Here is a 23,275-nt window from a genome sequence, read left to right on the forward strand (position 1 = left end):
GATGTATGGTCCGTCATGTCAAACATGCTGGGAGTCAAAAACAAAACACCGTATACAATAGAAACTCGACAAGAAGTGATAAATCCGTCTCTCGGCACCTGTCTTACAAGGAGCTCGCTGCCAGATGATGAGACTCCCGGCCACGCTCTGGATCCATCCAGTTTACGCTACTTGTGAAACACATGGAGCTAATAAGGTCACTTACCGCGCAGAGAGCGAGACGTTTCATGTCGCTGCAACTAAATCAATCACTTGGAAGGGAGCGTTCCCACAACCGTCCTCACTATGCTGCGGGATTCCTTGTGCGGCTCTGTCACAGCTGCCGAATAGGGCTGTCGAATGTTGTGATGGAACCCGAAGCGGAAAGGAATGGGGCCATTCACTTGCATTACTGAATAGCGTATTCGACTACATTACTCTATACTTGAAACTGGTGTCCGTACGACTAACGAGAGCGCATGGTTCCATTCGCGGGGTCCGTCACAGCTTTCCAACAGCTTTAATGAAACCCCACAACATAGTGAAAAAACATCTTAGGGTTTGTTCAGATCGGGGAACTTGCTGCAAAATTTTTTGCGTAAACTCTGCCTATATAAACAGCGCCAAAATCTGCGACTTTCTGCCACGGTTCCAGCCGCTGATTTGCGCACAGAGTTAGCACTGTCAATCGGCGTAACCACATGTGGAATTTGACACAGAAATGAGTGTTTGCACATCATGAAGTTCCGTCATTTATTTCCCATGGAAACACGTTGGAATTCCTCATGCGGATTTTGCTCATTGACAAGACTAAATCTGCACACGGATCTGCGACAAAAACCACAGTAGAAAGCCACAGATTTTGACGCGGTTCTTAGAGGTGGAATTCACGCCGAAATTTCTGTGGCGAAGTCTGCCGTGGGAACGCATCCGTGCCGTATGTTCACATGTGGCCGAACTGCTGTGGATTTTCTGTAATGGAAAATCCGCACTATTAGCCATATCAAGATTCACCCATTGCTGCTGTTTTGATGGGGATCTGCACCAAAATCCATGGTGCAAAATATGCTATGGATTTTGCTGTGGAACAGCTCCAAAATACACTACACCTGAACACAGCCCAAGTGGCGGTCCGCCTCCGATTAGGACTGCTCCATAGTTAGGGAAGATCTGTAGCCTTTTTGGCTACTTGCAGTGGAGAGACTCCCACCAATCTGATCCTTGGAATCAAGTCTTCCTTAACCACTAATTTCCTAATAAATTCTCTTTAGGGCTCCCTTTACACATGACTAACAACCACTCTGAGGGGTATTTCAGAAGCAAGTGCCCCACCATAAGTGCCCTGAAGTATTCCCGCTCTCACCAGGTCATGGAGCTCAGAGCAGAAAACGGAATGAACCCCGATGATAAATGGAGTGGGGGAGCTGAGAACTTCGAGGAGCTGCGCCGGAAGGATGGGGATGTAGGGGTAGCTGCAAAACAGAGATCAGAGATTAGAGATCAGAGAACTCGTGACGGACGGATGAAACAACAGACTTCACTTGTACGGATGATGAAACTAGATTTGTAGAGGTGGTTCAATATGGCAGATATCCCGCCCATTAACAAGCATTGAATGACAAGTCAGAATGCCCATTAGCGCTAGCTACTGCCGGCAGATGATCGCTAGCATGGCAATGAGCGACCACTAACCCTCACATCCCCTTCGTCGGCAGCACATCCAGCTTACATTTTCAATTTCTCGTCATTCAGACGGGAATAGGAAAAGAAAAAGATTGAAGGAAGAAGGAATTGAAAGGATCGGGCTTACCGAGGTGGGGCAAGGGCAAAGTAGGGGGAAGGACAAGGGCAAAGCAAGGGGGGCAAGGGAAGGCAAGGGCAAAGCAAGGGGGACAAGGGAAGGCAAGGGCAAAGCAAGGGGGACAAGGGAAGGCAAGGGCAAAGCAAAGGGGGGAAGGCAAGGGCAAAGCAAAGGGGGGAAGGCAAGGGCAAAGCAAAGGGGGGAAGGCAAGGGCAAAGCAAAGGGGGGAAGGCAAGGGCAAAGCAAAGGGGGGAAGGCAAGGGCAAAGCAAAGGGGGGAAGGCAAGGGCAAAGCAAAGGGGGGAAGGCAAGGGCAAAGCAAAGGGGGGAAGGCAAGGGCAAAGCAAAGGGGGGAAGGCAAGGGCAAAGCAAAGGGGGTAGGCAAGGGCAAAGCAAAGGGGGTAGGCAAGGGCAAAGCAAAAGGGGGTAGGCAAGGGCAAAGCAAAAGGGGGTAGGCAAGGGCAAAGCAAAGGGGGGAAGGCAAGGGCAAAGCAAAAGGGGGAAGGCAAGGGCAAAGCAAAAGGGGGAAGGCAAGGGCAAAGCAAAAGGGGGAAGGCAAGGGCAAAGCAAGGGCAATCAAGGGGGGGAGGCAAGGGCAAAGCAAGGGCAATCAAGGGGGGGGGGGGAGATGTAGGAAAGGAAGAGGAAGAAAAGGGAAAACCAGGGGAGGGGGAATGAGAAAAAAACACAAGGAAAAATTAATTTTATCTAAAATGAATAAAAAACCAGAAGCCCGCACCCCTGACTACTGACTACGATGCAGATTCACAGTCATCACACTTTATTCCTAGAATCAATAGCGCTCAGAAGGCCAATGGGACAACCAATGTTCAAGGGGGTTCTTCAGTGTTCCTTTCTCCAGCTTGTTTGTGGTGTTGTAGCTCTGCCCTAGGTACTTCAATGTAGCCGAGCCGCAACATCACACACAACCCATGGGCAGCTGTGGTGCTGCTGTTAGGAAAAAGCTGCCATGTTTTTCTCATGCTGAACACCTTTAGTATGGTATGTCTATAGTGAGCGTTACACCCAGTCATCCCTATACGAATGACAACCTATGATTTGGGGACCTGCGGACACCCCTATGGACAGTTAGGTATGAACGGCCCATATCTTACCTATATTTTAAGGGGTACATTAGAGCCTCAAGTGCTCGGCAAGCATCGCTGAGTCGCTGGAAACTGGAGGAATGAAAAAGGACTTTGTTTTCGGTCAGCACAGCGCAGAAGAGGCTCAGGACGTTCTGGATTCCTACAGCAAAAAGATCAAAAAAGTGATTGTGAAAACGCAACAACAAATAAATTCCAAATATCAACTCGCATACAATAAATAGAAGAAGGAATTCATTGGAAGATGTTTTGGAAAATCTGTGTCACATTTGGTGAGTTAACTTTAGAGACCAGGAGGAGATGATGGGCACCCAGCGTCAATGCCAAGAAACACCATCGGCTTCTCATTGCGTTTAACATCAATTTTGTTGAAGTCACATACTTCGAATTCTATTGACTCTTTATTAAAGGGGTTTCCCAGAATAGCAAGTCATCCTATATTGACAGGATGATCTGCGGGGGTCCAACCGCTGGCGCCCAAACAGGGCCCGAGAGCAGGGGTCTGAAACATTCAGTAATGAATGCAGTAACGGTTGCACATATGAGCTACTACATTTATTTCAATGGCAGCGCCAGAGACAGCCGAGAACATAAACTCCACTATCTCCAGTGCTCCCATTGAAATAAACGGAGCAGCAGACCATATACACATTCATTGGTGAACACTCTGGACCCCCGTGCCTGCAGTCTGACCCCCACTGAGCAGCAAGTTATTCTCTATCCTGCCTTGCCATTATTGAAAAACTCCTTTAAAGAATAACTCAACTTTCTAAAAACTATTCACGATAGCGACATGTTAGAAGTTTAGATCAGTGGGGTCCGAAAGCAGAGGAACCCACTGATTGCTAAAATGAACAGGCAGAAGCGCTCAGCTGAGTGTTGTGCCCAGTCAGCTGTCATCGCAAGCTGTGAAAGAACTCCATGGAATGTCTAGGGAGACTTCCTAAACACCTCTGTGCAATGATTGAAACAGCGAAAGTGGACAACACTCAGATGAACGCTTCTGCCCGTTCGTTTTAGCGATCATTGGGGGTCTCAGAACCCAGACCCTTACTGATCAAAACTTCTGACTGCTGCTAGGATGGGTCAAAAGTTTAAAAAAAGTTTAGTTACCCCTTTTAGCTCCTGCAACTACTTTCTAATAAACTGTGCTTCCTCGCCATTTTCAGGATCTCTGGATTTAAACAAGAATTTTCCCATCCACTGACGCCTTTCAGAGGCTAAAGACCTTTACAGGCCTGAAACTCACAGCTGAGAGTTTGTTACAATTGTGTCAGACCATGCTCTGTGACATATACATGTCAGGCTCTATCCAGACCTTCTTATAGTCCCTATATGAGACCCATTTGCCTCCATTTCAGCAGTTTTCGGTCGGGGGACGCCCAGCGCTACTGCTTTCGGGATTTTAAACTGACATTCTGATAGGACCCCAGATGGAGGCCATAATGAGGGCTGAATGGGGCCTCGGTCATACAAATTTCTTTCCTTTCACGAGGGTTTGCTACAATTTATCTGACAAGAATCCTTGCTTTCCCAGGTACTGATCAGACAGAGAGCGGTCATTCACACTGGGAGTTGTAGTCCGCATGTGATTCCACAGCGCATGTGATCTCTGCTTCTGATTCTGGAGGAATTCCACTAGTAAATCAGATTTACAGGCTGAATCTCATAACTTCTCACCAACTCGTGCGAAATATGAAATATTGAAGAACCACAAAGATATTTGTGCCCCGCAGCTTCAGACCTGGTGATTCAGAGCCTGCAGCAGCGTTTTCTGCAAAAATAAAAACAGAAAGGACCGGCCTGCCAGAGACTCGGATACCCGGGGATTCAGGGCGCAGCATACGAATAGGGGGTCCCAACAGAAGGGTGGAGTCCGGCAGCTGGGACGCGGTCGGAAGAGTAACGGGGTCCAGATTCCTTCTTTTACATTCAGAAGCGCGGTTTTTGTAATTATCTTCCATTTGAAGGGGACAAGGTCTCTAATAAGAGTGCTTGGGGTGCCAACTGCTGGACTGCAGTCTGGACAGGAGGGTCATTTGCACGGCCTGATGAGTGGACACGACCGTTCACCCGGACTTTAGCTTCACGGGTCATTGGGCCATGTGAGGGCGCTTTCACTCGGGACGGAATATACTTCTAGGATTTTGATGAGGAACTGAAAAAGGCAGAATATTGTTGGCAACTTTGCATCAAATTCTATGTGGATTTTAACAGCGGAATAAGCAACAAACTACAGAAGCTTCCGTCCCGTGTGAAGGCACCTGAAGCCATGTTCACATGGGGCAGATCTGTCTGAACCTTCCGCACAAAAAATTTAGAATTTAGAGTAGCAAAGATTAACAATCTGTCACCGACACACGGTGGGAATATCCTCCCAAAATCCACGAGGAAACTGACCGGATCCCAAGCTTGTCAATTACAGCAGCGGATTCCACCTCTTCAAACGATGGGTGAATTAAGCACCAAATGGTCTGGATTTACCCCCTGTGAACACTGCCGAAAAGTGCAGATTGCCAGCCGGCAATCATTTATTGGCCGACTGTCTTCAGTGAGCAGAAACATTCTGGCTGGTTGGTTTTGCACGTAGCAGAAAGACATTAGGGGGCGTTCACGCGTGGCAGAAAGACATTAGGGGGCGTTCACGCGTGGCAGAAAGACATTAGGGGGCGTTCACGCGTGGCAGAAAGACATTAGGGGGCGTTCACGCGTGGCAGAAAGACATTAGGGGGCGTTCACGCGTGGCAGAAAGACATTAGGGGGCGTTCACGCGTGGCAGAAAGACATTAGGGGGCGTTCACGCGTGGCAGAAAGACATTAGGGGGCGTTCACGCGTGGCAGAAAGACATTAGGGGGCGTTCACGCGTGGCAGAAAGACATTAGGGTGCGTTCACGCGTGGCAGAAAGACATTAGGGTGCGTTCACGCGTGGCAGAAAGACATTAGGGTGCGTTCACGCGTGGCAGAAAGACATTAGGGTGCGTTCACGCGTGGCAGAAAGACATTAGGGTGCGTTCACGCGTGGCAGAAAGACATTAGGGTGCGTTCACGCGTGGCAGAAAGACATTAGGGTGCGTTCACGCGTGGCAGAAAGACATTAGGGTGCGTTCACGCGTAGCAGAAAGACATTAGGGTGCGTTCACGCGTAGCAGAAAGACATTAGGGTGCGTTCACACGTAGCAGAAATACATTAGGGTGCGTTCACACGTAGCAGAAATATATTAGGGTGCGCTCACACGTAGCAGAAATATATTAGGGTGCGCTCACACGTAGCAGAAAGACATTAGGGGGCATTCACGCGTGGCAGAAATACATTAGGGTGCGTTCACGCGTGGCAGAAAGACATTATCGTGCGTTCACGCGTGGCAGAAAGACATTAGGGTGCGTTCACGCGTGGCAGAAAGACATTAGGGTGCGTTCACGCGTGGCAGAAAGACATTAGGGTGCGTTCACGCGTGGCAGAAAGACATTAGGGTGCGTTCACGCGTGGCAGAAAGACATTAGGGTGCGTTCACGCGTGGCAGAAAGACATTAGGGTGCGTTCACGCGTGGCAGAAAGACATTAGGGTGCGTTCACGCGTGGCAGAAAGACATTAGGGTGCGTTCACGCGTGGCAGAAAGACATTAGGGTGCGTTCACGCGTGGCAGAAAGACATTAGGGTGCGTTCACGCGTGGCAGAAAGACATTAGGGTGCGTTCACGCGTGGCAGAAAGACATTAGGGTGCGTTCACGCGTGGCAGAAAGACATTAGGGTGCGTTCACGCGTGGCAGAAAGACATTAGGGTGCGTTCACGCGTGGCAGAAAGACATTAGGGTGCGTTCACGCGTGGCAGAAAGACATTAGGGTGCGTTCACGCGTGGCAGAAAGACATTAGGGTGCGTTCACGCGTGGCAGAAAGACATTAGGGTGCGTTCACGCGTGGCAGAAAGACATTAGGGTGCGTTCACGCGTGGCAGAAAGACATTAGGGTGCGTTCACGCGTGGCAGAAAGACATTAGGGTGCGTTCACGCGTGGCAGAAAGACATTAGGGTGCGTTCACGCGTAGCAGAAAGACATTAGGGTGCGTTCACGCGTAGCAGAAAGACATTAGGGTGCGTTCACACGTAGCAGAAATACATTAGGGTGCGTTCACACGTAGCAGAAATATATTAGGGTGCGCTCACACGTAGCAGAAATATATTAGGGTGCGCTCACACGTAGCAGAAAGACATTAGGGGGCATTCACGCGTGGCAGAAATACATTAGGGTGCGTTCACGCGTGGCAGAAAGACATTATCGTGCGTTCACGCGTGGCAGAAAGACATTAGGGTGCGTTCACGCGTGGCAGAAAGACATTAGGGTGCGTTCACGCGTGGCAGAAAGACATTAGGGTGCGTTCACCCGTAGCAGAAAGACATTAGGGTGCGTTCACACGTGGCAGAAATATATTAGGGTGCGTTCACACGTAGCAGAAAGACATTAGGGTGCGTTCACACGTAGCAGAAATACATTAGGGTGCGTTCACACGTAGCAGAAAGACATTAGGGTGCGTTCACACGTAGCAGAAAGACATTAGGGTGCGTTCACACATAGCAGAAAGACATTAGGGTGCGTTCACACGTAGCAGAAAGACATTAGGGGGCGTTCACACGTAGCAGAAAGACATTAGGGGGCGTTCACACGTAGCAGAAAGACATTAGGGGGCGTTCACACATAGCAGAAATACATTAGGGTGCGTTCACACGTGACAGAAAGACATTAGGGTGCGTTCACACGTGGCAGAAATACATTAGGGTGCGTTCACACGTGGCAGAAATACATTAGGGTGCGTTCACACGTGGCAGAAATACATTAGGGTGCGTTCACACGTGGCAGAAATACATTAGGGTGCGTTCACACGTGGCAGAAATACATTAGGGTGCGTTCACACGTGGCAGAAATACATTAGGGTGCGTTCACACATAGCAGAAATATATTAGGGTGCGTTCACACGTAGCAAAAATACATTAGGGTGCGTTTACACGTGGCAGAAATACATTAGGGTGCGTTCACACGTGGCAGAAATACATTAGGGTGCGTTCACACGTGGCAGAAATACATTAGGGTGCGTTCACACGTGGCAGAAATACATTAGGGTGCGTTCACACGTGGCAGAAATACATTAGGGTGCGTTCACACGTGGCAGAAATACATTAGGGTGCGTTCACACGTGGCAGAAATACATTAGGGTGCGTTCACACGTGGCAGAAATACATTAGGGTGCGTTCACACGTGGCAGAAATACATTAGGGTGCGTTCACACGTGGCAGAAATACATTAGGGTGTGTTCACACATGGCAGAAATACATTAGGGTGCGTTCACACGTGGCAGAAATATATTAGGGTGCGTTCACACGTGGCAGAAATATATTAGGGCGCGTCTCCCCGCACTGTTGGGTGATGCACCCAGAGTGTACAACCACAGCTGCTACTGTGCGCCGCCGCCGGTTATGGGACGTGGAATTGGCATCACATGACCTGCGCGTCACATGAATGCTGGCGGTAGTGCTCAGTAGTAGCTGCTGGTGTGCGCTAGGCTCTGGGTACAGCAGCGGGTAGTATTGGAAGGTATGAGGAGTGCAGCTGATTTCAGGTCACACCAGCACTACGGATTTTGACAGCGTTTTTAAGGCAAATGATGCAGATTTTGCACAGAATCTTTTGCTGTGGAAAATCGGCTACATTTCTGCTACGTGTGAGCGCCCCCTAGAGGAGGACACTGGAAAGCTTGAGAGCTTTACGCTGATCGGGCTTTATTTCAGGACGGGACGCCGGCCCGTTGTTTATTGTGTTCCTTTCCTTAGGTTCTCCCATCTGACCGTCTGACACTCTGCTGACATTCTGTTGACGGACCCGCTTCCTGTTGACAGCTCGGGATATACTGAAGATATCGCTCCTTAGGTTTGTTGTTCTTGTTGTTTATAGAGAATTTCACAGAGAATTCCGAAAAAACATCCTCGTGTCACAAACACATCGACCTGTCCTTCCTGCCTCCGGCGGTCCGGAGATGGAGACTGCTGAGCCGCGGAGGTGAAGTGTTTTATGGGAGATAGTTCCCTCGTCGGCATCAAGTCCAGCTGTTTATATGGGATGTATGTTTAGTGGGTCGGCTGGGGAGCAACAGTGTGAAGGTGATGGCCGGAGTCATTATAACCACACAAGCCTCAAAGAGACCCAAGAAAAGGAGGTTTAAGAGCCTCTGAATGTGTGACTTCACATTAGATGGGGAAATCCAGCGATCTGAGCGACTTCCAACGAGGCCGGGTCAGGATTTCCCTGTCAACCGTGTGGGGTTGTCATGTAATGGAGTGTTGAGAGTACTGATGATGGCATGATCGAGAAAAAACATCCAGCGGAAAAGAATCCTGTGGACGGAAAAAAACTCGGCACTAAAAGGGGTCAGAGGAGGGCGTCAGGAATTGTTCTGACCAACAAGCGCTGCACAGTCAGGAGCAGCCAAGTACAACGATGGGGCTCCAACCAGCGCCACCTGCAGATGAGCGGATATGAATTGCAGAATCCACAATCGCACTCGTACAGACGATCCCCTTTTATATTCGCCCATTGGAAGATATTAAGTCCCGCATCTTCAAGCAGATGTGCAGATGCAAATTGCGATTTTTTTACGATCAGAAAAAAACCCTAGAATGCTCTATTTTTACGCTTTCCGCACAGATGGGCTCCATTGATCTCTATGGGAGCGATCGAATCACAGTGCATCCGCAATTACATTGCAGATGGGCACAGATTTGTAGGCAGATAGTTTGCAGGTTGCTAGGAGACCACATAACAAAATGAGTAAAAGGAAGCAGGAATGCGGGGAAAAGACAGCGGCGGACCGATACACCCCGTTGTGTGTTGTAGGAGCCGGGGGTCATTGCTCTCCCAAGCCAAGAGAGCTGATAGATGCAGCGGTGAAGTAAGGCAGGAGGTGGAGCGGCTCTGATGAGGATCCGGTGTGGAGGAGAGCCGAGTGCAGACTCCAGCGGGTGAGGTCTTAGTAATTATTGGAGAAAGTTGCCTACATCTCTAGTCCTGGTGCTGCCAGATCAGTGACTGTGGACCCCGTTAGGGTTGGCCAGGGGAGAAGGAAAGAAGAAAACCCACTGAAGTAACGGCGCGACCTTTTTGGACAAAAGCACACAAACTTGAAGTTTTGAGGGAAAATGTATTATTTGTGTGTCTCCAGCAGACTGAGGAAGAGGCATTTGTCTCGAAACGTTTTGCGTTGAGAGATCCTGATGACCACAGCCGCCCTGCTCATTCTTGCCGGGTAACGTGGTATTTGGTTCCACATAACACCCGTCTCTCTGTATACGGGACACAGCAGCTGCTATTCCCGACAGACAGTGTCTGCTGACGTCATCAGATTCTCTCGGTACTGCAGCCTCAGGCTTTGGGCCTGCAACTTCAAATGACAAGATCTCAGCACTACAATAAGATATTAAAAACCGTTTTTCACATTTTTAAAGTGTGTTAAAGGGACTTAACCCATCTCCTCTGGTAGATTCTCAATGAATTTACCACTTCAAGTTTAGTTGTGCAAAAGTAATGCTGAACATGGTTACAAAAAATGGAGAGAATACAAATGTACAAATGTCGAACTGCACCCGCCAACAAAAAGCAAGTGCTAGGCCTCCCCCAAAGACAATGGCGGCAGGCGACCACATAAACACTCTGTGCTGCTGAGAAGAACTGGTCTATGGGTCAATTCTGAGGCTGAGGAGACTACGAGACCAAAGACTGGTCAGGAGCAGCACAGGAGACATTGAGGCATTGCAGGGAGCGCTCTACAACTCGTGTTCGTTTATGGTACGCAGCAAGGTCACATGGTCATTATGCTTCCTTTTTATAAGCCAACCATGGGGGTAAACAAGTCCTGTGAAATGTGGGTGGACATGTTTAGTGGAGGGGATCTGCTCCACATGTTGCAATGATTATAGTGCAATGTGCGTTGGAGGCGGAGCTTTCACACAAAGTGCCATTTATGAGAGAGCAATGAATAGTTCGAAAAGCAATTAGTAGTGGGATTTATTTACATTGTCGCTATTAACCTCTCATGATATGGGAGACTGGCACATTTACGGTAGGTGAGGCAGGTGAGAGATCAATAAAACAAGGAGACCGACCCGAGAATGAAATGTTCTGCAACGCGGTGGGGGGAGCTTATTGCAGGGCCTCGGCCATTACCTCTGAACTTTAACGAAGTTTAGAAGGCTGAAAGGTGAGGGGACAGCAGGTTAGGGGAGCTGCTTTGTACACTCACCAGGTCCCCCCGTTCCAGCAATGCATGCCCAAAAACATGCATGCGCCCACAAAGCCTTTCTTGGGGGCAAATCCCTGTTAAAACAGTGGACTCAGTGAGTATAAAAAGCAGCTCCCTGGACCCTGTATCCCCCCAGCAATGACATCATAACGTAGTATATGGAGCCCAAAAGTGATGGCCGAGGCCCTTTAAGACTGGCGTTTCAAACACTGGTTATAAAGGTGTGTTCCCATTAATGATATTTATCCACAGGTCTCAGCACTGGGAGTCCGACCTTTGCGGTTCCCAGCAATCCCCAAGATCAGTTCCCCCCACCAAAATCTCCATGAAAATGCAGTGGTGGTTATGCCTGGTCCACCGCTCCACTCACTGCTATGGGATGGAGGGACATTGCCAAGTGCGTCGATCTCCCTCCGTGCCACAGATGTTCACCCCAACTCCGTTCACATAGGTATTGTGTGTGCAGATTTAGGCATGGCTGGGGGTCCCAGCAGTCGGACCCCCAATGATAAGACATTAATCCCCATATCCTGTGGATAGGGGCTAATTGTTATTAGTTGGAAAACCTCTAATATGATTCACTTATGAGATGTTCACACAGCGGAATCTAACAAGATTTAACCACGCGGCTTCCACCTCTCAACCTGCAGCAGAAATCCACAAATTTCTGCCATGCGTTCCCCCATGTGAACACGCTAAATCTGTGGCTGGAAATTCCACAAGTGCTTTTTATGAACACTCTTTTGGGCTTATTCAGGTGGGCACATAAGGGGTCCGTGTGCCACCCATATACTTCACAGACAGCACACGGACGCCTTATAACCAGACCAGCGGCTGATGCTCTGTGTGCTTGCAGCACGTCCTTTTTTTCATCTGTATCACACATGGGAACAGGACATGCAAAGTGCGCTCCCCGTGTGTCCTGCGCTGCCCGATGCATGGTGCTCCCGGGACTCGTGGATGCGACACGCATGTGGCCGCATGAATTTGGCGCATCTCGGGGCTTCTGTGTGCATAAAGCCATAAAGCAGTTCAGTGCAGGCAGCACGTGGCTTTGTTCTGCACGGTGTGACCACACGGCTATGCCAATGCGCTGCGCCGTGGCGTCCACGGGGGCAAAACATGGGATCATCCCTCTATTTTTTAGAGAATCCTTCAATTACATTTATGGACAGACGCTGGGAGTTATTGTAGAATAGATGGAATCCCCTTCATGTGAATAACCAGAAGTACCGTAAATACACTATAAATATGTCAACACCGCGGCTTTAACCCCTTAGTGACGGCCAATACTCCTTTTTACTGACCTCACTAATGGGCTATTAATCTGCACATACATCTTTTTAAGGCAAAGGCTTAGCTGACTACTGACAGCCAGGCTCCTGCTCTGACCGCCAGATGCGGATAAACCTTAGATGCCGGCAGTTTAACCCCTTACATGCCGCAATCAATAGCAACTGCACAATGCAAGCAGATGACAGGGGGAGGGGGATTCTTCACCCCACCTAACCATATGACAGAAAGCTAGCTAGAAGCCTGACAAAGGCCGACCTGTCTGCCATGTAGCTCAGCCCCCACAGAGTCTAATAGTCTTAGTAGAATGCACTACATAAGTAATGCAGTGTACTATCCTAGCGATCGAACTATCGCATCTTCAAGTCCCATTCCCAAAAGGGGGTCAAAAAAGTTCAATAGTGTTTAATTAAGGAAAAAATACAAGTTTTCCCCACAAAAACCTTTTTTTAAATGGCTAAAATACCAAAGCATATTTTTCTAATAGCGACACCTAATAGGTGTTCATAACGACCCAAACAATGAAAATATTTGGTTGTTTATCCCATATGGTGAACTCCGGAAAAATAGTTTTAAAAACTAAAATGACAGAATATTTTTTTCTTTTGTTCGCCTCCCAAAAAACACAACTGTAACAATCCAAAAATCACTACAACTCTTCCCGCAAAAAACAAGCCCTCAGGGAGCTCCGCTGCCGAGACAATAAAGATGCTCGGGGTCTCAGAACGCCGCCATGTGGATTCAGTCGTTTTTCATTACAACATTTTTTTTATTATGCAAAAGTAGAAGAAAAAAAACAACAACAACAACAACAACTTGGTGCCGGTAATTTGTACTGAATGATTAACGCCATAAAAACAAAATCCAAAACCAATGGCGGAATGTCTGTTTGTCCCCCCCATCCCCCATCATTCCCCAAAGATGTAATAAAAGTTCTACAACACATTATACACATTATATTGGGCCATTAAAACATACAACTCATCCTAAAAGAATAAGCCTCATACAGCGATGTCAGCGGGTTACGGCCCTTACAATCCGATGACAATCACCAAGAGGCTAAGGAGCGCGCCGGGACACGAGGTTTACTTCTGGAATGACTTCCATAGAACTCACAGTTAATGAGTCAGCCGTGTGAACTGTGCCACAGAACCCTCCGGACTCCTCGCACCCGGCTAACTATTACACAAGCAGACAGGCCATGCCTGCGGATTTCAGAGGTTAAATCTCCATGTTTCGTACATCTTTGAATGAATCTGCACCTAAATCCATCATGTGTGAACGCACCCTTACAGCTGTAAAGGGCTATACTGGGGGACAGCCAGCTTTCCCACCTACAGACGGGCACAGAGCTCTGCACGCCCCCCCTCTCCTGTAATTCCCGGTCATTGTTACAAGGCTTGTATAAAAAGTCTGACTTTGGCTTGAAGGAATGCTGCCTTCCAATAGGTGGCACTATGGAGGTTTTATTCCATCTCCCTTATTTGCATATTACCCAGCGTGCATGGCTATTGGAGCCTCCTCACTCACCGTCTAGGTGTTCTCCCTAAGGACAATAGCCAGCGTTTCCAACCTCTATAACCGGACATTCCTCATACAAGCAGTAGATTACCCGTCCTGACATTTCGCCCCCCTGTAAAGCCACTTTTACACTGAATGAGAAGCAACTGGTTCTTGTTTGTCCGAACAGATGAGCTGGTTACGTCGTCACGCAGAGACGCGTGCATTTGGTGCGGATGCAGTTTTTTATCCGCATATCACTGTTTTCATGCATGCAAAGAAAAAACCCGAACGTCGCATGAAATCTGCGTGTAAGAATACCCAATGCAAGTCAATGCAGTTTATTCTGCCCGTATTATGCGCGAAATGCAAACCGAAAATATGTCGGTGTGAATGCAGCCCAATGGTGAATGGTGCCGGCCAGGGCCGTGTAGTGAGAGATACACTGATTCGTGTATCTATCCGTGTCTGCATGGGAAAACTTGAAATCATGCTGCAATTCTGCATTATATGGGCCTATATGCTGCTGCAGAGGACCGTCTAACTGGTACAGTATAACAAACTCTGTTCACTGCCAGCAAGCAGAGATCCTGAAAACTGAAATACAAATTCTAGATTTTACTTATTTTTTATTTATACTTTTTTGGTACATTGAAAGTTGCAGATTTTTTTTTGTACCAAGAGGGTTCGGCTGTGAAGGCCGTATTACATGGTCCCATTATTGGGCATAAACGTTCGCCCGTTCGTCAGGTCGTATACAACGGTCAGCCATTGTACGAGCCAACACTTGTTCCTTGGCCGATCTCTGCTTTTCAGCAGTCAGCAATGTCCCCGTGTGAATGTACAGCCAGCCCTGCGGGGGTTAACCATCAAAGCAGCCATCGCTCGTCCTCATACCGTACCAACTATTCTCAGCCCTTGTAAAAGAAATGTAATTGGGCGCCAATCGACACGCTTGGTCAAACGGCGTCCGCTGCAGGAGGTGGAGAATCTCCCCGTCGTATGAAGTGGCGAACAGCAGTTGGCGCTCGTTTACTGCCATTCATATACGGCAACACAACTGCTTGCAGGCGGGACGATCAGTAATACGATAATTCATCCCCATAGAGCGCTCATTAGTCGGCTGCAGATCTCCAAGTCTGCGAGGCAGAATGATTAGATTGTGAGCTCTTGGGGTCAGCAATGATGAGAGTGATACCTGGTGGTAGATTACTGGGAGCAGGGGATGATGGAAGTGATACATAGTGTGTGAAGTGTGGAGATTGTGCGCTCAGCTCCTTGGGGCAGGGATGATGAGATTAGATTGTCAGCTCTTCGGGTCACAAATGATGGGAGTGATACACGTTGTACAGCGCAGCAGAATAGGTTAGCGCCATATGTATTTGAGCTGTCGGTGTAGCAGCAGCGCTGATTCCACAGAGCTCCTCGGTTTGGGCAAAAGGTTCCACTTAAAAATGAGGAGGGCAAGTGTTCTTTACTGCTACCCAGCAGCGGTAATGGAGGCTGGCATCGCCCGCCGGGCGCATCCCGAATGTCTTCGGCAAACCACAAGTCACATATCTGAAACTTCAATACTGCTGTAGCCTCTCAGCTGGAGCGACTTCAGAAAGAAGTGTTTAGTGACATCATGAGGATGGGAGTTGTGGGAGGCGGCCGGCCCCCCGAGGGCGCCCAGGCCTCAGCACTAACCAATTATCTCCAGCGAGGCGCCATATGACTGCGATTACAAACTAATCAGGATGCAATGAAACAACGTATCTGGAGCATCTCGCTGCATTCCTGCCAGAACACCACAGCCGCCAATGTGCACTGTAAACCGCCCAGTAAGGATGATGGGGGTGATACACTGTAAACCGCCTAGTAAGGATGATGGGGGTGATGCTCTGTAAACCGCCCAGTAAGGATGATGGGGGTGATGCTCTGTAAACCGCCCAGTAAGGATGATGGGGGTGATGCTCTGTAAACCGCCCAGTAAGGATGATGGGGGTGATGCTCTGTAAACTGCCCAGTAAGGATGATGGGGGTGATATACTGTAAACTGCCCAGTAAGGATGATGGGGGTGATATACTGTAAACTGCCCAGTAAGGATGATGGGGGTGATGCACTGTAAAACGGCCAGTAAGGATGATGGGGGTGATTCACTGTAAACCGCCTAGTAAGGATGATGGGGGTGATGCTCTGTAAACTGCCCAGTAAGGATGATGGGGGTGATGCTCTGTAAACTGCCCAGTAAGGATGATGGGGGTGATATACTGTAAACTGCCCAGTAAGGATGATGGGGGTGATATACTGTAAACTGCCCAGTAAGGATGATGGGGGTGATGCTCTGTAAAACGGCCAGTAAGGATGATGGGGGTGATATACTGTAAACTGCCCAGTAAGGATGATGGGGGTGATGCTCTGTAAAACGGCCAGTAAGGATGATGGGGGTGATGCTCTGTAAACTGCCCAGTAAGGATGATGGGGGTGATGCTCTGTAAAACGGCCAGTAAGGATGATGGGGGTGATGCTCTGTAAACTGCCCAGTAAGGATGATGGGGGTGATGCACTGTAAACCGCCCAGTAAGGATGGTGGGGGTGATAAACTGTAAACCGCCCAGTAAGGATGATGGGGTTGATATACTGTAAACTGCCCAGTAAGGATGATGGGGGTGATTCACTGTAAACTGCCCAGTAAGGATGATGGGGGTGATTCACTGTAAACTGCCCAGTAAGGATGATGGGGGTGATGCTCTGTAAACTGCCCAGTAAGGATGATGGGGGTGATGCACTGTAAACCGCCCAGTAAGGATGGTGGGGGTGATACACTGTAAACTGCCCAGTAAGGATGATGGGGGTGATACACTGTAAACCGCCCAGTAAGGATGATGGGGGTGATATACTGTAAACCGCCCAGTAAGGATGATGGGGGTGATATACTGTAAACCGCCTAGTAAGGATGATGGGGGTGATGCTCTGTAATCCGCCTAGTAAGGATGATGGGGGTGATATACTGTAAACCGCCCAGTAAGGATGATGGGGGTGATATACTGTAAACTGCCCAGTAAGGATGATGGGGGTGATGCTCTGTAAACCGCCCAGTAAGGATGATGGGGGTGATGCTCTGTAAACCGCCCAGTAAGGATGATGGGGGTGATGCTCTGTAAACTGCCCAGTAAGGATGATGGGGGTGATGCTCTGTAAACTGCCCAGTAAGGATGATGGGGGTGATATACTGTAAACCGCCCAGTAAGGATGATGGGGGTGATACACTGTAAACCGCCTAGTAAGGATGATGGGGGTGATGCTCTGTAAACCGCCCAGTAAGGATGATGGGGGTGATGCTCTGTAAAACGGCCAGTAAGGATGATGGGGGTGATGCTCTGTAAACTGCCCAGTAAGGATGATGGGGGTGATGCACTGTAAACCGCCCAGTAAGGATGGTGGGGGTGATAAACTGTAAACCGCCCAGTAAGGATGATGGGGTTGATATACTGTAAACTGCCCAGTAAGGATGATGGGGGTGATTCACTGTAAACTGCCCAGTAAGGATGATGGGGGTGATTCACTGTAAACTGCCCAGTAAGGATGATGGGGGTGATGCTCTGTAAACTGCCCAGTAAGGATGATGGGGGTGATGCACTGTAAACCGCCCAGTAAGGATGGTGGGGGTGATACACTGTAAACTGCCCAGTAAGGATGATGGGGGTGATACACTGTAAACCGCCCAGTAAGGATGATGGGGGTGATATACTGTAAACCGCCCAGTAAGGATGATGGGGGTGATATACTGTAAACCGCCTAGTAAGGATGATGGGGGTGATGCTCTGTAATCCGCCTAGTAAGGATGATGGGGGTGATATACTGTAAACCGCCCAGTAAGGATGATGGGGGTGATATACTGTAAACTGCCCAGTAAGGATGATGGGGGTGATGCTCTGTAAACCGCCCAGTAAGGATGATGGGGGTGATGCTCTGTAAACCGCCCAGTAAGGATGATGGGGGTGATGCTCTGTAAACTGCCCAGTAAGGATGATGGGGGTGATGCTCTGTAAACTGCCCAGTAAGGATGATGGGGGTGATATACTGTAAACTGCCCAGTAAGGATGATGGGGGTGATATACTGTAAACCGCCCAGTAAGGATGATGGGGGTGATACACTGTAAACCGCCTAGTAAGGATGATGGGGGTGATGCTCTGTAAACCGCCCAGTAAGGATGATGGGGGTGATGCTCTGTAAACCGCCCAGTAAGGATGATGGGGGTGATGCTCTGTAAACTGCCCAGTAAGGATGATGGGGGTGATGCTCTGTAAACCGCCCAGTAAGGATGATGGGGGTGATGCTCTGTAAACCGCCTAGTAAGGATAATGGGGGTGATATAATGTAAACCGCCCAGTAAAGATGATGGGGGTGATGCTCTGTAAACTGCCCAGTAAGGATGATGGGGGTGATATACTGTAAACTGCCCAGTAAGGATGATGGGGGTGATATACTGTAAAACTGCCAGTAAGGATGATGGGGGTGATTCACTGTAAACCGCCTAGTAAGGATGATGGGGGTGATGCTCTGTAAACTGCCCAGTAAGGATGATGGGGGTGATGCTCTGTAAACTGCCCAGTAAGGATGATGGGGGTGATATACTGTAAACTGCCCAGTAAGGATGATGGGGGTGATATACTGTAAACTGCCCAGTAAGGATGATGGGGGTGATGCACTGTAAAACGGCCAGTAAGGATGATGGGGGTGATGCACTGTAAACTGCCCAGTAAGGATGATGGGGGTGATGCTCTGTAAACTGCCCAGTAAGGATGATGGGGGTGATGCACTGTAAAACGGCCAGTAAGGATGATGGGGGTGATTCACTGTAAACCGCCTAGTAAGGATGATGGGGGTGATGCTCTGTAAACTGCCCAGTAAGGATGATGGGGGTGATGCTCTGTAAACTGCCCAGTAAGGATGATGGGGGTGATATACTGTAAACTGCCCAGTAAGGATGATGGGGGTGATATACTGTAAACTGCCCAGTAAGGATGATGGGAGTGATGCACTGTAAAATGGCCAGTAAGGATGATGGGGGTGATGCACTGTAAACTGCCCAGTAAGGATGATGGGGGTGATGCTCTGTAAAACGGCCAGTAAGGATGATGGGGGTGATGCTCTGTAAACTGCCCAGTAAGGATGATGGGGGTGATGCTCTGTAAACCGCCCAGTAAGGATGATGGGGTTGATATACTGTAAACTGCCCAGTAAGGATGATGGGGGTGATATACTGTAAACCGCCCAGTAAGGATGATGGGGGTGATATACTGTAAACCGCCTAGTAAGGATGATGGGGGTGATGCTCTGTAATCCGCCTAGTAAGGATGATGGGGGTGATATACTGTAAACCGCCCAGTAAGGATGATGGGGGTGATATACTGTAAACTGCCCAGTAAGGATGATGGGGGTGATATACTGTAAACTGCCCAGTAAGGATGATGGGGGTGATACACTGTAAACCACCCAGTAAGGATGATGGGGGTGATATACTGTAAACCGCCCAGTAAGGATGATGGGGGTGATGCTCTGTAAACCGCCCAGTAAGGATGATGGGGGTGATGCTCTGTAAACCGCCTAGTAAGGATAATGGGGGTGATATACTGTAAACCACCCAGTAAGGATGATGGGGGTGATATACTGTAAACCGCCCAGTAAGGATGATGGGAGTGATGCACTGTAAACCGCCCAGTAAGGATGATGGGGGTGATGCACTGTAAACCGCCCAGTAAGGATGCTGGGGGTGATATACTGTAAACCGCCTAGTAAGGATGATGGGGGTGATGCTCTGTAAACCGCCCAGTAAGGATGATGGGGGTGATGCTCTGTAAACCGCCTAGTAAGGATAATGGGGGTGATATACTGTAAACCGCCCAGTAAAGATGATGGGGGTGATGCTCTGTAAACCGCCCAGTAAGGATGATGGGAGTGATATACTGTAAACCGCCTAGTAAGGATGATGGGGGTGATTCACTGTAAACCGCCTAGTAAGGATGATGGGGGTGATGCTCTGTAAACTGCCCAGTAAGGATGATGGGGGTGATGCTCTGTAAACTGCCCAGTAAGGATGATGGGGGTGATATACTGTAAACTGCCCAGTAAGGATGATGGGGGTGATGCACTGTAAAACGGCCAGTAAGGATGATGGGGGTGATTCACTGTAAACTGCCCAGTAAGGATGATGGGGGTGATGCTCTGTAAAACGGCCCAGTAAGGATGATGGGAGTGATGCTCTGTAAACTGCCCAGTAAGGATGATGGGGGTGATGCACTGTAAACCGCCCAGTAAGGATGATGGGGGTGATATACTGTAAACTGCCCAGTAAGGATGATGGGGGTGATACACTGTAAACCGCCCAGTAAGGATGATGGGGGTGATACACTGTAAACCGCCCAGTAAGGATGATGGGGGTGATACACTGTAAACTGCCCAGTAAGGATGATGGGGGTGATATACTGTAAACCGCCCAGTAAGGATGATGGGGGTGATATACTGTAAACCGCCTAGTAAGGATGATGGGGGTGATGCTCTGTAATCCGCCTAGTAAGGATGATGGGGGTGATATACTGTAAACTGCCCAGTAAGGATGATGGGGGTGATATACTGTAAACTGCCCAGTAAGGATGATGGGGGTGATACACTGTAAACCACCCAGTAAGGATGATGGGGGTGATATACTGTAAACCGCCCAGTAAGGATGATGGGGGTGATATACTGTAAACTGCCCAGTAAGGATGATGGGGGTGATATACTGTAAACTGCCCAGTAAGGATGATGGGGGTGATACACTGTAAACCACCCAGTAAGGATGATGGGGGTGATATACTGTAAACCGCCCAGTAAGGATGATGGGGGTGATACACTGTAAACCGCCTAGTAAGGATAAAGGGGGTGATATACTGTAAACCACCCAGTAAGGATGATGGGGGTGATGCTCTGTAAACCGCCCAGTAAGGATGATGGGTGTGATGCACTGTAAACCGCCTAGTAAGGATGATGGGGGTGATATACTGTAAACCACCCAGTAAGGATGATGGGTGTGATATACTGTAAACCGCCCAGTAAGGATGATGGGAGTGATGCACTGTAAACCGCCCAGTAAGGATGATGGGGGTGATATACTGTAAACCGCCCAGTAAAGATGATGGGGGTGATGCTCTGTAAACCGCCCAGTAAGGATGATGGGAGTGATATACTGTAAACCGCCTAGTAAGGATGATGGGAGTGATGCTCTGTAAACGGCCCAGTAAGGATGATGGGAGTGATAAACTGTAAACCGCCCAGTAAGGATGATGGGAGTGATATACTGTAAACCGCCTAGTAAGGATGATGGGGGTGATACACTGTAAACCGCCCAGTAAGGATGATGGGAGTGATATACTGTAAACCGCCTAGTAAGGATGATGGGGGTGATGCTCTGTAAACCGCCTAGTAAGGATAATGGGGGTGATATACTGTAAACCGCCCAGTAAAGATGATGGGGGTGATGCTCTGTAAACTGCCCAGTAAGGATGATGGGGGTGATATACTGTAAACCGCCCAGTAAGGATGATGGGGGTGATATACTGTAAACCGCCTAGTAAGGATGATGGGGGTGATGCTCTGTAATCCGCCTAGTAAGGATGATGGGGGTGATATACTGTAAACCGCCCAGTAAGGATGATGGGGGTGATATACTGTAAACTGCCCAGTAAGGATGATGGGGGTGATATACTGTAAACTGCCCAGTAAGGATGATGGGGGTGATACACTGTAAACCGCCCAGTAAGGATGATGGGGGTGATACACTGTAAACCGCCCAGTAAGGATGATGGGGTTGATATACTGTAAACTGCCCAGTAAGGATGATGGGGGTGATATACTGTAAACCGCCCAGTAAGGATGATGGGGGTGATATACTGTAAACCGCCTAGTAAGGATGATGGGGGTGATATACTGTAAACCGCCCAGTAAGGATGATGGAGGTGATATACTGTAAACTGCCCAGTAAGGATGATGGGGGTGATATACTGTAAACTGCCCAGTAAGGATGATGGGGGTGATACACTGTAAACCACCCAGTAAGGATGATGGGGGTGATATACTGTAAACCGCCCAGTAAGGATGATGGGGGTGATACACTGTAAACCGCCTAGTAGGGATAATGGGGGTGATATACTGTAAACCACCCAGTAAGGATAATGGGGGTGATGCTCTGTAAACCGCCCAGTAAGGATGATGGGTGTGATGCACTGTAAACCGCCCAGTAAGGATGATGGGGGTGATATACTGTAAACCACCCAGTAAGGATGATGGGGGTGATATACTGTAAACCGCCCAGTAAGGATGATGGGAGTGATGCACTGTAAACCGCCCAGTAAGGATGATGGGGGTGATGCACTGTAAACCGCCTAGTAAGGATAATGGGGGTGATATACTGTAAACCGCCCAGTAAGGATGATGGGGGTGATGCTCTGTAAACCGCCCAGTAAGGATGATGGGGGTGATATACTGTAAACCGCCCAGTAAGGATGATGGGGGTGATATACTGTAAACCGCCTAGTAAGGATGATGGGGGTGATGCTCTGTAATCCGCCTAGTAAGGATGATGGGGGTGATATACTGTAAACCGCCCAGTAAGGATGATGGGGGTGATATACTGTAAACTGCCCAGTAAGGATGATGGGGGTGATATACTGTAAACTGCCCAGTAAGGATGATGGGGGTGATGCACTGTAAACCACCCAGTAAGGATGATGGGGGTGATATACTGTAAACCGCCCAGTAAGGATGATGGGGGTGATACACTGTAAACCGCCTAGTAAGGATAATGGGGGTGATATACTGTAAACCACCCAGTAAGGATAATGGGGGTGATGCTCTGTAAACCGCCCAGTAAGGATGATGGGGGTGATGCACTGTAAACCGCCTAGTAAGGATGATGGGGGTGATATACTGTAAACCGCCCAGTAAGGATGATGGGGGTGATATACTGTAAACCGCCCAGTAAGGATGATGGGAGTGATGCACTGTAAACCGCCTAGTAAGGATGATGGGAGTGATGCACTGTAAACCGCCTAGTAAGGATAATGCTCTGTAAACCGCCTAGTAAGGATAATGGGGGTGATATACTGTAAACCGCCCAGTAAAGATGATGGGGGTGATGCTCTGTAAACCGCCCAGTAAGGATGATGGGAGTGATATACTGTAAACCGCCTAGTAAGGATGATGGGAGTGATGCTCTGTAAACGGCCCAGTAAGGATGATGGGAGTGATAAACTGTAAACCGCCCAGTAAGGATGATGGGGGTGATAT

General features: G+C 48.8%; 1 protein-coding gene across 4 annotated transcripts in view; it reads right to left on the reverse strand.

Annotated features, from left to right (window-relative positions):
• Positions 1 to 23,275, reverse strand: part of SBF2 (SET binding factor 2) — a 300,830-nt gene that overhangs the window by 152,886 nt on the left and 124,669 nt on the right. For all 4 annotated transcript variants that reach the window (XM_066583539.1, XM_066583538.1, XM_066583537.1 and 1 more), the window contains exons 7-8: positions 2,895 to 3,027; positions 1,343 to 1,451 (exon numbers count right to left, since the gene is read on the reverse strand). In XM_066583539.1, the coding sequence (XP_066439636.1) occupies positions 1,343 to 1,451; positions 2,895 to 3,027 (242 nt within the window). The remainder of the gene's footprint in view (positions 1 to 1,342; positions 1,452 to 2,894; positions 3,028 to 23,275) is intronic.

Source organism: Eleutherodactylus coqui, chromosome 11 (genome assembly GCF_035609145.1).
Source record: "Eleutherodactylus coqui strain aEleCoq1 chromosome 11, aEleCoq1.hap1, whole genome shotgun sequence".
In the NCBI taxonomy this organism is placed as follows: Eukaryota; Metazoa; Chordata; class Amphibia; order Anura; family Eleutherodactylidae; genus Eleutherodactylus; species Eleutherodactylus coqui.